Source organism: Stegodyphus dumicola, chromosome 9 (genome assembly GCF_044657685.1).
Source record: "Stegodyphus dumicola isolate Sdum_Otavi_A_Nest chromosome 9, ASM4465768v1".
Lineage (NCBI taxonomy): Eukaryota > Metazoa > Arthropoda > Arachnida > Araneae > Eresidae > Stegodyphus > Stegodyphus dumicola.
The window spans coordinates 47,317,804-47,335,918 of record NC_140776.1 but is presented as its reverse complement, the minus strand read 5'-3'; the positions used below and the strand labels follow the sequence as shown (position 1 = coordinate 47,335,918).

Genomic DNA, 18,115 nt, shown 5'->3' with positions numbered 1-18,115 from the left:
CTACGTTTTATTAATATAGTGGTGGGAATATGCAGGGGATTATAACAAGCACATCAGAATTGCAAATGCAAGTAAAATATGATTAATAAATATGGGTACTTTTCCCTCAACACAGCTAGTCACCAAATGCAATAGCCTGTTTATATTATACCATGAATAACTGTAATGACATTGTTGGGAATAAGCAGGAAGAATGAATATAAATCCAGGAATTTTGATTGGTTAAAAGAATGAATTGGCAGCTGCTGGATATGAACACCTGCAAGTTAACACCTTCAGCTATGTGCCCCTATATAATGAGTTCTCATGTGCTATATTATTAATAGTTCAATTTACAATTACAAAAACTAATTCCATAATTATATAATTAAAAAAAGAATATTTCAAAACTTTCTGCAAACCACCAAAATTTGTCTTTTGACCCACAGTTTGGGAATTATTGTTTTAAGTAAGATATAGCTAGAACTTTTTTGAAGCTCATTAAAAATCCTCAATAAATGGGCATCTACAGAAACTAAAATCAAAATTTCTGCAATCATAATACTTTCTTCTGTTTCCTTAATCAGAAAATAAAAACACTTAAGTAACTTTTCAAATGCTTTTCATAATAAAATTATGAATTAAGATTATTCTTTCCCATAACACATTTATTTTATAAAGCTTCCATGTTGCAATCAAACCCTGAAATTTAATTTCAGAATATGATATTTGTATCAGTATGGGTTTTTTAATGGATTTATTCTAGATCAGCGGTTCGCAACCTTTTGACTAATGCATACCATCTAAACAAAAACTGAAAACATTTATTCCAACACTACAAAGTACTACTACCACCACCACTCTTGAACAAAGCTCAGATTGCATAAATTTACGAGTGTTGGAGAAAAAACTCAATCATGATGTTGAGGTTTTAATTTTTGAATTTAATAGTTAAAAAACTTTGCTTCTTTGCATACCACCTATTTTTCTCTTGTGTACCACCGGTCGAGAACCCCTGTTCTAGATCATGGGTGAACAACGTGCACCCTGGCTCAGTTTTTCATGTGAAGCTCAAGCTCAAATGTTAGGATAAGCTTATATATTTAATCGGAAAAACAACCGAGTTATGCACAATGGTGCATGCAATCTGTACTGATAATCATTAGCAACCATACAAGCTGCTTGTTTCATGATAGTTCCTCAAGTGTAATTAAAATATTTTCACAGATTATAGAACTTTTTTAGGTGTATTTTGTGTTTACTGTTTTTATGACTTGTTAGTGCATCATTGTAAAAAAAAGTAGGCAGTATTTTTAAATTCAGAAATTACACTCCAACTCAAAAATAAGCAACAAAAGCAAAACATAAATAAAACCAAAACTATTTAATGGACATATGTGAAATTGATTCAAGAGGTTGGTGTGGCATTACTCAACCACATAGCAAACAATAAAGCATTGACATACAAAAACACATGTATTATGACCATTACACCATGAAAGACCAAATGGGTAGGCAGAATGCACAATGGAAACATAATGCTAATAATGAGTATGATACCATCTAGGTGAAATACATGCTTGACAGCGAGGCAACCTGGCAGTAGTGTCATTGATCACTTATTATAGCAGTAGTGCACATTCCTGTCATAATGCATGCCAGAGCTTGTGCAAGGTGTCTGGCGACATACTGTAACCTGTTATCTATTGTCCCAACATGTCTCCACATGCTCTATGAAATTCAGGTCCAGTGATCTAGCATGCCATGGCAAATGTAAAATGGTTTCACTCTTCAGATAACTCCAAACCTCTCCAGCTCTGTGATAAAAAACTGCAGTGATAAACCCGCTGCAGTGATAAAAAAAAAAGTATGCATAAGAGGGTGCAGAATTTCATCCCAATATCGGATGGCACTCATGGAATCACTAGAAATCACATTGAGGTTGGTGCAGCCATTTGTTGCTATACCGGCCTACATAAATAAGCATCCACCTCTTTAATGGTTTCTTTCAATGATGTCTGCCGTCCGACAGCATGTCCCTAGCTCTTGCCATATCGTTGCCCTTAGAAAATCGTTCTTGATGTTAAATCAAGGCTCGCCCATAAAGAGTACGTGGCACCACTGCTCTGGTGTTTAATTTTGATGTTCACAGGCTCTAATATATAGTGGGGAAAAGGAGCACAAACCACATGTCATCAAGCATACACTCCACCTTCATGTAGTCAATGCAACACAATTTGGTGGGATATGGATTGTCCTGCAATTGCACAGAGATGCGATACTAGCGGTCATGATGTTAGTGATCTATGGCATCTTGCACATAGCAACAGGAAGCGATCGTCTGTCATTGTGGTAATCCTCTGACATCCATACCCACATCTTCTACAGAGATTTTGATCCTTTTGGTAATGATTCCACAACCTACTGATGGCACTATGATGCACGTTCAGCTGTCTTGCAACAGCAGATTGTCTTACATCAACATTCAACATCCTGACAGCCCTACAATGCATTTAATCATGCAAACAGTGCTCATGCTTTCCATTTTGCCTTTCTCGGATCACATGGAACTATAACTGCTTGTGAACTGATGCATAGGTCCGGCGTACCCCTTTTTAAGGGTTGTGGTGTGACTGTCGGATTGTATTTTATGCTAATTTTGGTTGCCTACTGGCATTCAGTGATGTAACCTCTATCTCATATGCAAACTGTGTGTTCAAATTCCTCTTTTTAGATGCATGCATTTTCTTTTAATTCTTGTTGCTTATTTATTTAGCATGAATGTAAATGCTTTGACCAAAAATTAATTTTTTTTAATACACACTTACCCCATTTTTTAAAATTAGAAAAATGTCCTCAAAACCTACAAAAACATAAAACGTTGGGATGCAAATACAAGTTTTAATGAAAAATGAAATATTTTTTCCACTCTAGTAAAAAACAAAGCTGTTTGTCTTTTATGTCTAGATTCAGTATCCATGTTAAAGGAATATAATATTAAAAAGCATTTTGCCATAAAACATGACACAAATTATAAAAACATCCAAGACCAAATGCAGAAAGATAAACTGAATGAATTTGGGAAAAGCTTTAAACAACAACAACAAATACTTAAAACTCAGTTTTCCATCAGAAGCAATAAAAGCATGTTACACTGTTATTCTAATTTTAGTCAAAAAAATTAAACTATGTGCTGATAGAGATATAATTAAGAAACGTTGAACTACTGTTGCTCATATAGCATTCCCTGATAACATAAGACATTTTTTCCAAAATTAGTTTGTCAAGATTTACACTTTCAAGATGAATTGAAAATCTATTGTTGATAAATCTACAATTACTGCATGCAGGTTAACTAAAGGCATAAAAATCTTTGTCTGAAAACATTGCAGCAATGTATGCACTGAAACATTTCAACGGTTGTCCTTCGCATTTGATGAGAGCTGAGACATCAATGACAGACACATCACCACTATAAGTATTTGCAAGTTGAATGAATTCCCAGGGAAATATAACTGAAAAATTAAGTTTATTGATGCCAATGACAAGAACTATAACAGATAAAAAAAACATGTATAATGACCTAGAACTGTTAATGCAGAACTTATCTATTTCATTGGAAAAGACTGTGGGCACATCACTCGATGGAGGATGAGCAATAGCAAGCATTAATGTATAAGTCATGGGAATGTTATTTAATGATACAGTACAAAGTCTTTAATCTGGACCTCAAAGCTACAAATGTTCTGCGCATGCGTAGCGTCTATGCATGCGCATATGTGTTTACGCATGCCCATAATACCTTTACGCATGCGTTTATGCATGCACGTTTATACATATGCGTTTATGCATGCACGTTTAATGCATAACGGACGGTATAAGCTAGGCTAAAATTATCTAATTATCTATTTCAGTTAATGTTGCAGATTGAATTGTTCCTTAATCTTCTAATTGGATCTGGCTTATTATTTTTTGTCGACTGTTAGAGCAATTTTATAAAAAGTAAGCTTTATGTCAAAAAGAGTTTTCGATTCTGGAGCTAACAAAGGATCTACAAAGCGAAAGCATGTTTCGATGTCCATCAAACAAAAAGTGGAGTTGCTGCAAAAAATGGATAAAGGCCTGAAGAAAGTGACAGAGTGGTTAGTGAAAACAAAAAAATTTCGATTGACAAGTTAGTCGGTATTCTCGACACAGCAATTATTGGACTTGAACAGCGGAAATTTGTAACTGAACAAGAAATTATGTCTGTTTATAGAACTAAAGAGAATGTATTAGCACATAAAGCGAAGCAACTTAAACAACTTACATTGAAAGAAATGTTTAATAAAGTAAACAAATAAATATTAATTTTTTTTGTAAATTTTGATACTTTAGATCATAATTGCTCTTTCTTTCATAAATTACAGTTTCATATTTTTAATTTTATAATTTCTGCATGCCATCATACCAGATTTAAATTGATGATCTATAATCCAAAAAACCCCTAATCTGGAATCGCCGAAGTCCTGAACAATCCGGATTAAAGACTTTGCACTGTATTAAGAGCTTTACAGTGATGATGGAGTAATAATAAATGCATGTATATATTATTAACAGTTTCAAGTTAATTTACAGGGAGCAAAATATTTGTTAATTATTGCTTAATTCATGAACAAAATCTTTGCACAAAAATTTTAAACATGCCAAATGCCTGTACTAAGATTTACTTATTTTCTCAAAGCATTATATCACCACCAATTTAAACAATTTTTAAAAGATTTTGAAAGTGAATGTTGAAGAAATTTATAACACAGAAATATGCTGAGTAGAAATGCTATGCTAAAAATATATGGATAACTTTAAAAAAATAAAATTGTTTGTGGAAACGAAAGAATATCAGTTTCTCTAATTCAATAATAAAGAATGGATGTGAAATTTTGCTTTTCTCGTCAATATATCTTGACGTATGAATGGCTTAAATATGGAAATTTAAGGGAAAAACCACTTTTAACATAACATGTTTAAAAAACTAAACTTTTGATACCGAATTCAAAATTTGGAAAATACATCTGTTGTCAAATAACACGTCACATTTTCCAGACTTGAGAAAAGAAACTTCTTCAGAAACATGAAAATATTCCCAAATCTTTTAACAGACATTGAAACAGTTCTAGATGAGTTAAAAATGGAATTGATAGATTTACAAAACAACACTGATTTGAGAAATAAATTTCTGAATCTGGACAAAAAAATTTTATCAAAATTATGTGATTTTTGAAAAATTCCATCAACTTTCATGAATGCAATGCAAATCATGACACTTTGGAAATACTTATATCTGCGAGCAATTACTTTCTACAGTGTATTTTTATTGTCATGAAAAGCAACTACCAGCTGATGCTCAATAATGTATGACAAAAAAGCTGTGTGCAAACTCCTGTGTCATCTATATCTGCAAATATAAACCAAAGGCACTGTTTGCAAAGAAGATATGCTAAATTTCTCATTAAAATTTGTTTAAGATTTTTTTCTTACACTAAATATTTTTTATTGTTTTTTATAGCATATGCATGGTTATGGTATTATTCTTTTATCAAAATGCAAATTGTAAATTATTAAAAATTATATATATTATCGCATTATCAACTAATTATGATATTTTTACCAAAATATTTTGTTCTCCATTTTACTTATTTCAAATGTAAGCAAATAAATTTCAAAGAGTTCAGAAGTTTTGTTTTCTGCATTTAAAACTGCATATATATAAGAATTCTGTGTACAGACATAATCAAAATTTTGTTCTTTTTTCCTAGGTTATTTTTCTAAAACAAAAAAAAAGACCTTATTTTTTATTGTTTGAAACATTTTTTGAAATTTTAAAGTAAAAAAATGTTCATGACCTAACATAATGTATATAAAGAAAAATTAACACAATACAGGATTAAAATCCATTTTTTCATCATTCAAATATTCAATGTAACTACTTTTTTCCTACATGCTGTAACAATTTACTTTAATTATAGTTAATATTAAATTACCAGTTAAAGGAGATTCCTTTTCATAGAAGCTATCAGATTCTGATCCTGCAGACATATTTTCAGACTGAACGGATGGAGAATGAAGCTCTGAAAAAAAAAATTAAAGTTTAAAAATTGATACAACCAATGAAGTGTCAAGCATATTGCAAATTTATCTCATCTACTTTGTTTTCAATAAAAAATTATAAATGCTAGATAATATTCTCAAACCAAGAATTCCCTCATTTTATTTGAAATATTTGATAAACCATCTAATAACAACTTAACTTGATAATACATAATGTTCCTGAACATTTAAAACTTACTGTTTGTACTTATGTTATTTATGTAAGTTATTCAGAAAGTAAGGTCCAATTTCTTATAAAACATAAACCAACACAGACATTTTTTCAATTAAGTCTGCTTCAGGTTTTATTGTAACCTGAAGCAGACTTATTCCAGTAATAATACAATAATATGTTAATACAATAATTTATAATAAGGCTGATTAAAAGCAATAAAACCTGAAGCAGACTTAATTAGTTTTATTCCTTACATGTTATTGTATTAACATTTATTTAATTCCTTACATGTTTTTCTACTTTTCTATGTAGTTTCCATATTTGTTTAAACATTTGTCATAACGTTCTACAAGCTTTTGTACGCCTCAGTCATAGGTTTCTGATGCCTGTGAGGATAATCAGGCTTGAACTGCTTCTTTCACCTCATCATCTATGACAAAGCGCTTGCAGCTGAGAAACTCTTTTAGGTAGCAGAACAAGTGAAAATCACTTGGTATCAAATGTGGACTGTATGGTGGGTGGCATGGCAGAACAAGGTTTGGTATTATCTTGCAGCAACAAAACTCCAGAAGGCCATGTCGCTTATTCTGATTGCACATCTGAGTTAAGTCATGGTAGGGTAGTAAGGGGCTATGTTTATGTTGTCCCTTGCTGCATAAATTCGAATAAAAAGACTCCATGCCTATCCCAAAACAGGCTTCCCATAACCTTTCACATTGAGATCGTCTGCTTGGCCTTGACTCTGGCTGGGGATGCCTTGCGATGCCATTCCATTGACTAATGACATGTGAGAAACCCACATCTCGTCCCCTTTGACAATCCTCTCTAAAAATTTATCACATTCCTTATAATATCGGTCCAAAAAATCAAGAGCACAAGCCATTCTTTTTATTGGGTGTTTCTCAGTATGCAGTCTGGGAACCGAATATGCACACAATTTGTGAAATTGCAACTTTTGACAGAGACAATTTTGCGCAAAGTTGTTCTACCCACATTTGGAAATTCCAATACTAAAGTTGAAATTGTTTAAATTTCTGGTCTCAATGAATCTTTTCATCTATGGCATTGACCAAATCTTCTGTGATCACTGATAGTCAGCCTGATCACGGTTCATCATGGACATTTTCCCATCCGTTCTTGAAAGCTCTCACTGTCAAAAACTGAAACATTGACCATATTTCAGAGTTGGTGGGCTGATCAAACGTTTGAAAATTTTGAATTGGTAGCACATTGCAACAATGCCAATGTAAATGGTGTCGTTTGATGAGCAAGGCATGCCAGGAGTTGGTATACATGCATGTTTCAGTGTTTATGTGGCTACTGCGATTCAGACCTTAAGTTTTCGAAGAACCCTTGTAAATGATACAAAGTTTACTAGATATGGAAATGATGAAAAAAATAAAAATTAAATTAAATGACTCATTCATTGAGATAAGCTATTAAATATCATAAACCATACCCTCATTTAATACACATTTAATTAGATCTTTTTATTACTCATTAACATTATCAGATATATTTTAATTTTGTAAGAGGATTCCCTGGTTATCCATACCTCCATGAAAACTTGTTAACTCATTGTTGACTTGCAAAACATACTTTTTTGGATATCTTTATGGTTCATATGTATTGTTTTATTCATAAATGATAACAAAAAGAAGCATTTTGGTTATAAATTTTACGTGAGAAAATCCATATGGTCGATATATACATTTTTACAGTTGTTGCATGTGGTTCAGTGAAATGACAGTAAAAATATAAAATATGTAAACCCATGTGTACTCAAATATATGCACTGGTTGGCTCGCTTTTGTCAGATGGACACTTCACATGAAACATGGCAAACATAGCAATCCTACCAAATGTCAAAATCAGAGGTACAGATAATCAGAAAGTACCTCTGGATATTTTAATGCATTTAAATTTATAAAAATTTAATAAGATATTACATACCTCCAGCACTCAAAGATGAATCACTTTTTATATCATTATTTTTGTCTTTCATGAAATTTTTAATATCTGGGTGCTTCTTATTCCCTGTTTTCTTGGATTCTGCGATATCCTGGTCTGAATAAGCAATGCCTTCAGCAGTTGAGGAATCTTGTTGATATGGAGCATGATGCTGCTCTTCTTGCTGTACAGTCTTAACCATTGAATCATTTATCGCTTTGAGATTCTGAGCAGAATCTAATTTTGTATAATTATTTTTGGAATTTTCTAAAAAGTCAAATTCATGATTGATGCTTTCATCATCACTTCTCATTGCTGCCATTTGGTTAGTATCATAATCAACAACAGCATCGCTCCTTTCAGCTTCTAGGCTTCTCTTCTCAGAATTGGTAATTTCAGTATTTGAAATATTTTTATTTTCATAAGTTTCTACAGGGTTTTTAGGTTGTATAATAGTAACTGCAGTATCACTAAAATGACTGTCATTTAGTTTCAATGTATTAGGTATGTTTTCACTGAGAAAGCTATTTTTATTAAAAAGAATTGAACTATTTTCTGATGTTTCAAAAAGCCTATGATCAGTTACAATAAAACCTGAAACAGGCTGATTAAAAGCAGAATTTTCTTGTGCTTTCATCTGAGAATTTTGTAGCAGTTCTTGACTTACAATATTATAATTTTCGGCAGCAACAGATGGTACAAAATTAGCTCTTTCATTTGCATTCTGAATTTCACTTTCATAGTCTATATTTTGTATTCTAGAAAAATTCTGCTTTATAGATACAGGGAAATGACAATGTCCACAAAGTATATGGAGATCTGTTTGTGTTGAGACAGTTTGATAATTAGGATTTCCTGAAACAGTCTGTAAATTGGGACTTTTTGAAATAATTTGATAATTAGAATTCGTTGAGGCAGTCTGAAAATCTGAATTGAATAATGAAAGGCCAAACCCAACGGGCGACTTTAAAAAAGCAGATGAAGACTGATAAAATTTCAAATTTCTCTCAAATGTGTCTTCACTTTCTGGCCAGCTTGAAAGTCTAGTTGATGTTACGCTATCCTTAAACACAAAATACATATAATGCTTGTTATTTATTTTTACTTTGGATAGGAAAAAGTGTCACACAAAAATATTTTGCAGTCAAAAGTCTTTAATCCGGACTCGTCAGGACTTCAGCGATTCCGGATTATCGATTTTTCTGGATTATAGATCATCAGTTTAAATCTGGTAAGATGGCATGCAGAAATTATAAAATTAAAAATGTGAAACCGTAATTTATGAAATAAAGAACACATATGATCTAAAGGGTATCAAAATTTACAAAAAAAAAAAAAAAAAAAGCTTAACATTTATTTGTTTACTTTATTAAACATTTCTTTCAGCATGCACTTGCATAAAGCATACATTACGCATAGTCGAAATTAGAAAATTGCAACCAGAAAACTATTTGATGTGTATTCGTGATATTTATAATGAATTTGATTTAAATCATATCAGAGTACATCGAGATGAAATACTACATTTAGTATTGAACTATAAGCCGAATAAAATAAAAACATCTGCCCTAAAGATAAGGATAGTGCTGACAGATCAGCTTCCAGTTCATTGCGCGCTGCAACGTTCCCCTACCCCGTAGAGCAGCGTGAAATTGATAAACAAATTTCGGAATGGTTAGAGAAACAAAGGATATGCCTTTATTCATTTTTTGCAGCAATTCCACATTTTGTTTGATGGACATCGAAACATGCTTTCGCTTTGTAGATCCTTTGGCAGTATCCAGCATCGGAAATTCTATTTGACATAATCGAAAGTTCAAGCTTACTTTTATCAAATTGCTTTAACAGTCTGCAAAAAATAATAAGCCGGATGCAATTAGAAGATTAAGGAAAAACACAATCTGCAACATTAACTGAAATAGATAATTAGATAATTTTAGCTTAGCTTATACTGTCCATTATACATTAAACGCACATGCGTAAACGTATTATGCGCATGCGAACATGCATATGCGCATGGGTAAATGCATATGCGCTTGCGTGAACGCATTATGCGTTCACACATTCGCAGAAAGTTTGTAGCTTTGAGGTCCAGATTATAGATCATTCCAGATTATGGGTGCCCGGATTAACGACTTTTGAATGTATTACATTTGTATGAGTTTATATACATATTTAGAAAAAGAATAAAGATAGATATTTAATACAAATTTTATGCAAAAAAGAAATTTCTCACATCTATTTGCCCTTTCGCTATTCAATACATGCTGCATTTGTACATTATTACTCTTAAGTTACTAAAATAATAATTTAAAAGTAACTGCATTCATGCGTAAAATCTGAATTGAGAAGCATAATTTTAAATATATAATTATGCTAAAAATATTTACCTTTAGAACATTGAGCTTGTCAAGTTTAAATGACATCAGTTCAATACGTTGATCCAATTCTCCTAGTTGCTTCATCAAATTTTTGTAAGTTTCTTCAGTTTCTTTTTCTCTTCTATTAATTTTACGCAGAGTGTCTTGAAGTATGATATTCTCACTATGTTGACTGCATAAATTAAAAGATTTTTAAAATTGTATCTTTACCAAAATTTATCTGGTAATGATCAGCAGTGTACACACCTTTACAAAACTGCCTACCCAGACATTTTAAAATTACGATGTTTAGTTAAATAATTTGTTGTTGTTTACTTACAATGAGAGGAAAATATTTTTTTTATTATTATATTTATCATATTTTAATAATAATTATTTTTACAAGATTTATTATTTATTAAAAATATTGAATTAACTAATTTATACCATTAAAATACTTTCATTATTACATTATATTTTAACACTCCTGATAAACAGCATGTTAGAACAACAGGTAACATTGATTTCTCTGAAGTACATTTCATAAGCAGCTTTAAAATTTTGTTCTCAAATTAAAATTTCCATTAGAAACTGCTAAAATTTCAATGACTACTGTCTGACTATGAATAAGCTGGCTTATAGCATATAATAATGAACACAAATATGGCATGCAAAATGCTATTTATTTATGCAAGATGGTGGATGAGTATGAACCACATAATAGTAGATTTTTCACTTAAAAAAAATAGCACAATTAAAAAATCAGAGAATTTCTTAAGAAACAGCAGCAGAAATTGTGAAAAGTTTATTTTAATATTATGTATGTTCTAAGTGAAACCTCAGATGTGAATTCTACTTGCTGAACATATCTATTGAATAGAGAATTTCAGGGATAACAAGAATCATGCTAATCAAGGTCAGGCTGCAGTTTTGCTGATTTCTTGAAATCATAAAAAGATTGCAGAAAGTTGCATGAAAAAAGATAACAATGAGAAAAAAGTTTGCTAAGCTAAACTAGTTTTCTTATATTCAGAAATAATGAGAAAATTGTACAAGATGACAAATAGAAAATAATATTTGTCTCATCTTAGTCTGAATCACATTTGGATTCTTTCACTAGCTGTTATTATCTAAATAAAGGAATTCATATGAATAAAACATAACTGTAAAAAATTAATATTCACTTTATGCATAGGCCTTAAGAAATAATTAAATGAATTACATACTATTAACTAAGTTCACATTTTAAAACTTTGTTGAGCATTCTTTGGATCTATTAATGATTGATGATTGATCTATTAATGTTACACTGGCTACCTATTTTTCAGTGACATGAATACAATTAAAGGCAATTTACATTTGTAATAAAAATGCTACATAAAATTATGCATGAGTCTGCATGATGATTTTAAAATACAGCCTTCATGATATGTTATAATATATGAACTTGTCTTCAATAGTAAATTTATGCAGACTGAGTACTTCAGTATCTACAGTGCACATAAATCATTAAAGTTTAGAAAGAAGTTAGAAGAAAACTTATGAGAATTCATAAGTTTAAATTTTTATTCATATTTTAGCCTATATCTTACAAAGAAATACCCAAGATGGTATGCATCGATACTGAAATGAAAAATATTTCAATACTTTAAAACTTTAAAAGATGACAAAATTAGTACCAGAACCCTTAAAATTCCAAATACAAATACTTATTATTACTGATATATTAATCTCAGACAAATGTAAAAATAAGGAAAACAGCAGTAATATCAGCTTGTGTATTTAATCCCTCCTTGTACTAAATTTAATTTAAAAAAAATCTTAACTCCGGAAATTAATAATCAAATAATAAGAGCAGAAAAACATTTAACAACAAATTAGCAAGCTATGGCAATAATACTTACTTTTTAAAACTTCTTTCTGTATTTAAAAAGTGAAGTTCCCTAAAAAATTTATGAGATAATTTCCCCAGTTACAGACAAAACAAAATAAATGAGTTAAATAAAATTACTACAAATATGCATCATTACATAGACATGCATGACACTTAAATACATTAGTTATCAAAGTCAATATTACCAAAATTAATATAAAGTTAACAAAAACAGAAAATGACTGCACTATTATCTGCAAAAAGCAGCAGTTTCTTGATATACTTAAAGCAACTAATAGAAATTATCTAAAATAATTATTTTAAGAAATCTGAAAACTGGTTTCGTGGTTTCACTCAAATCATCCAGAACTACATAATTTTGATCTAGACATACTTAAAGCATTTAGCATTCAACTGTTATAAAGTATTGTTAATAATGAAACTATTTAATAAAATATTATATAGTGTATTTACCTTCACATTTCTCCTCTTTTTTAATAATGTTATCCTATGAACACTGAGAGGGGAAAATTTTGCAAAAAATTTAATTTCCAAAGGATGCACTTACAGTAAGAGCAAAACAAATGAAGAGTACTATTCACGGATAAATTACCAATAACTACCACATTGTTATTTAATTAAAAGAAACCTAAATTCTGATGAAAATACACAGAAGCACTAACATTATAATATCTATTAAGATATCTAGAATCATGTCTGCTCTTACTGTAGTCCACTACTATTCCTTAAGCCTCAAATCATTCATTCTTGCTAGAGCTGCTGCCTGTATTGTCTGCTAGAGCTTGCAAGTCATTCCTATTGCTTTCAATCTGTCTTCCAACATGCAATGATCTCCAGGACCATCAACAGCATTAGAAATCCCCATTTCCTTGGAGCTTTTTACTATTATTGCTTCATCAATCAAAGCCCATGCACTCAAAATCCACCTGCAAATCAATTACTAAGATGAAAACAACCATTATGTGGATGAACCCATTTTAAAATTTAGAGGAGCAAGCTTTCTGAATACTTTGAGGAAGGGGAAAATTATGTGAATATATAAAGAATCTTCAAAACCTTGTGCCTAAATGCTAGAGGAAGGAATATACAAGTAAATACATTATTTATATACCATATTATGCAGATTAAATTTAGTTTCATAACTATAATTTTATACTGCTACAGAAAAGGTGGTACACAACTGTGAAAACAGACTGAGTGAAGTTTTTTGATTGACTCCATCCAAATGTGATGTTCCAAGACGAAATGGGATTAATTACCCAAAGATAATTCTAGCTTGAGCTCATCTACAATTCTAAAATAGCACGAATCCTGGTAATGTTGTTGGAAGCCAGTATTTGACAGAAAATATCATAAAGAATACCTTGCATGTACTACTGTCACTGCCAAATAGTGTGAAATAGTACAAGAACTATCACACACATCCATAAACAGCATGGTACCTTACTGCATTATGAGCAATGATGCTCTTAGCTTGGTGAAAATATGTTACAGATCAAATTACCTTGCTTCATATTATATTCCTAGGCCACTTCCTGGCACTAAGACAAACTGCTTTGTAACAACTGCAATCAACACTTCCTAAAGCAACATCCATATGACCCAGATGGCAGGCAATTCAACCAAATGATTCACAACTTACTCATCTAAATCATAGTCTCTTTAAAATCCAACCAACAGCGTGTACAATCTTTATGTGATTTGTAACAGCACTCCTGTGCTTCAATGGAGTTAGATTTTAACTTAAAAAACAAGATTAAAAACTCTAGGCTAACACATCAAAATCCCATTTAAGTTGCAGATGATCCATCTGCTTCATCAGCTGGAACCGGAATAAATGGCTTGATGAAAGCAATTTAATACCTGTAGCAGAAATTGTGTCAAGGGACTCCTTCTACATGCAGTGATTTCTCCAAATGCAGGGACTGTCTGCTTACCCAACTACCTCTTGACAGAATGAATACAGCCTTCTGTTGTCTTAGAAACGAGTACTAATCCATTTTTTAGGGGTGTCTCAAAGAAATGCATTTAAATTAACCATCTATGTGCACTTAATAATGATTTGCAATGTACACTTTTTTGCTTTTTACATGTAATAATATTGTTTCATCTTTCCAAAGGCCATCATTTACCCCCCTCCCAAAAAGTAACAATAAAACTTTAACGTAACTCATCTCTTCTTAAAATGCATAAGTGCATAAGACCAGTTACTCTAGAGACTACCGTCATTAAACATACTAGCAGGAGTAGTGATCACAATATACAAACTAAATGCCTATTGCGAAATTTGGAATCTTTCTTATATTCCTGTACCATAACAACTCCTCACTTTTCTTTGCATATTCCATTCTAAAGACCAATTCTTCGAACAATATGATGGATACAATGGTTTGCAGGGGGAGGTGTGAGCAGCATCTTCTAAAAGAAAGTTCTGTAATTTTATTCACATTTTAGAAGTTATCAGAGCGGTCTCTCATTTAATTTTTCAAAAAATATGTAAAAGAAAAAAGAAAGAAATAAATTCTAAAATTGTCTGGTAATTTGAACTTTCTGGTTAATTAGATGCCAGACAGTAAGGCTTTTACTGTATTTCATGATTTTGAAATATATTAATTAAATCATTGCAGTACAGTCAAAAGTTGTTAATCCGGACTCGTCGGGACTTCGGCGATTCCGGATTATCGATTTTTCCAGATTATAGATCATCAGTTTAAATCTGGTAATATGGCATGCAGAAATTATAAAATTAAAAATATGAAACTGTAATTTATGAAATAAAGAACAATTATGATCTAAAGGGTATCAAAATTTACAAAAAAAAAGCTTTATATTTATTTGTTTACTTTATTAAACATTTCTTTCAATGTAAGTTGTTTAAGTTGCTTTGTTTTATGTGCTAATACTTTCTCTTTAATTCTATATAAACAGACATAATTTCTTGTTCAGTTACAAAGTTCCGTTGTTCAAGTCCTGTAATTGCTGTGCCGAGAATACAGACTAACTTGTCAATCTAAATTTTTTCGTTTTCACTAACCTCTCTGTCACTTTCTTCATGCATTTATCCATTTTTTGCAGCAATTCCACTTTTTGTTTGATGGACCTCAAAACATACTTTCGCTTTGTAGATCCTTTGGGAGCTCCAGCATCGGAAATTCTATTTGACATAATCGAAAGTTCAAGCTTACTTTTATAAAATTGTTCTAACTGTCTGCAAAAAATAATTTCCAATTCGAAGATTAAGGAACAACGCAGTCTGCAACATTAACTGAAATAAATAATTAGATAATTTTATCTTATACCGTCCGTTATACATTAAACGCACATGCGTAAACGTATTATGCACTTGCGCACTTGCATATGCGCAGCCGTAAAGGTCTTACGCACGTCAACGCGACACATGTGCAGAAAGTCTGTACCTTTGAGGTCCGGATTATAGATCATTCCGGATAATGGGTGTCCGGATTAACGATTTTTGACTGTACTTATGTATTTTAAAGTTATAAATATATGCATCGAAACAAATGTTTACCAGTTCGTATTACTTAAATTACATATTAAATAACAAAACCATACATTATAAAAAATTTAGGATTTTTTCAGATTTTTTAAAATTCAGCAACAAAATCTTTCTCATGTGGTGTCAATAACAGGAAAATACCATAAAATCTATATTAGGATACTACTTCATTCTCTCCAATTTCATAACTATTAAATTCAAAATAAAATTTGTTTTGACTTCGTAGTAGAAATGTTTTTAATAAGCTTCTAAAATTTCCTTAAGAACTTTACATTCAATTTAAAGAGCAGCAAGATCTAATATACTACTTTAAAATGTAGTAGTAATAAATATAACTTTATTAGTTACATTCTGATACATTTTTCTTATCATAATTGGTGTCAAAGTACCATATACTGAATTGCTCTGAAAAGCTTTTAAGCTATTCATTCAGAGATCAGTTTGCTTTTCAAAATGACATCGTTTCAGATATTACGGAGCAGGATTAAATAGATCTAGAGAGCATGATGGTCTAAAAAAATATTAATATTTATATATTTTGATAGCTCTTTGAAAAATTAATGTACTTTCTGATTATTGCTACCTCCATGAAAAATTACTCATTGGTAATTTTGGTGAGAAACGTGTTTGACTATCTTTACGGATCACAGTTCTGTTCATAAATAATAATAAATTGAAACATTTTACAAGGAACAAGAAACAGTACTTATATATTATCCCATCTGCCATGAAACTCGCCCATGTCACAATACACTCATAGTAACTGTGCTTTTGTTAGACGCAAGATCAATTATTCTTATTGAGCCACCATTTGTGTTTATAAACAAGGATATAAATTAATTGCTTTGCCATGCTTTTTTTCCTCGCATATTGGGGGGGGGGAATACTATGTGACTGCATTCCAGTTCATTTGCAGCTGGTTGAGAAAATTAACATTTGTTGAGTGGGGAAAGAACAGCTGTATATGGCCAACAAAACAGTAACAAACTAGAACTCCACAGCACTGACTATATGATAGATAATGCAGATAAACTGATGAATGTTTTACTGTATGATATTCAAAAAAGAATTTCGCAGAAATGACTGATGGAACTTTGGCGGGATCTCCACCAACTTTCATGGTTTGGTTTATATGATTACAGTAAAGCATATAAAGACTCTCTGCCTTCACAGAAGGGATCTCTTCATGGAGGGCTTTCATGGGAAACTGGCTTTATATGTATGTTTCCCATGTGTAACAAACTGACCTTGTATGTTACACATGGGGAAAAAACCACGACACTAGCCCATTCACCTGGAATCGAATTCAGATCAAACTACCAGTGATTAATAGCTACTGGTAGGTACTCAATTGACACAAGTACACAAGAAATTCTATTAATATATATATATATATATAATTTATTTACTAAATATGATTGATTATATTATCTCCTAAGATTAATTATAGTAGAATGATCTGAAAAGAGTGAATCCATACTTAGTAAGTTCTATTTCGAAAGATGTTTTTAAGTAACTTGAATGTAAATTGTTAAAAATGTTTAATGGGGACTGGAATTAAATCATAAATGATAATTGTAAAAGGAATAAATTAAAAGCAAGAATTAAATTAAATGCAAGTAATCATTGCCATTGATCGGAAATTAGTTGACTTTTCAAGGGGAACAAAGCAACTGCTGTTCAATGAACAATAATTAAGAAATAGATACGAAGGTGTTTCGTCCTTTACTCGAGCAATAATTATTTCTTAATTTCTTAATTATTGTTCATTGAATGGGAGTTGGTTTTTTCCCCTTGAAAAGTCAACTAATTTCCAATCAATCGCAATGATTACTTGCATTTAATTTAATTCTTGCTTTTAATTCATTCCTTTTACAATAGTTATTCATGATTTAATCCCAGTCCCCATTAAACATTTTTAACAATTTACATTCAAGTTACTTAAAAACATCTTTCAAAATAGAACTTACTAAATATGGATTCACTCTTTTCAGATCATTCTACTATAATTAATCTTAGGAGATAATATAATCAATCTTATTTAGTAAATAAATTATTATTAACTTACTTTACAGCAATAGCGCAAGTAGTAGAATAACTTAATTACGCACATA

At 31.2% G+C, this 18,115-nt stretch overlaps 1 protein-coding gene across 4 annotated transcripts in view; it reads right to left on the bottom strand.

Annotated features, from left to right (window-relative positions):
* LOC118192650 (uncharacterized) overlaps positions 1-18,115 on the bottom strand; it is a 42,869-nt gene that overhangs the window by 14,396 nt on the left and 10,358 nt on the right. For 2 of the 4 annotated variants that reach the window (XM_035363641.2, XM_035363642.2), the window contains exons 3-6: positions 12,495-12,533; positions 10,621-10,783; positions 8,234-9,293; positions 6,000-6,086 (exon numbers count right to left, since the gene is read on the bottom strand). In XM_035363641.2, the coding sequence (XP_035219532.1) occupies positions 6,000-6,086; positions 8,234-9,293; positions 10,621-10,783; positions 12,495-12,533 (1,349 nt within the window). The remainder of the gene's footprint in view (positions 1-5,999; positions 6,087-8,233; positions 9,294-10,620; positions 10,784-12,494; positions 12,534-18,115) is intronic. The other 2 variants (XM_035363643.2, XM_035363644.2) reach the window with 1 other exon arrangement.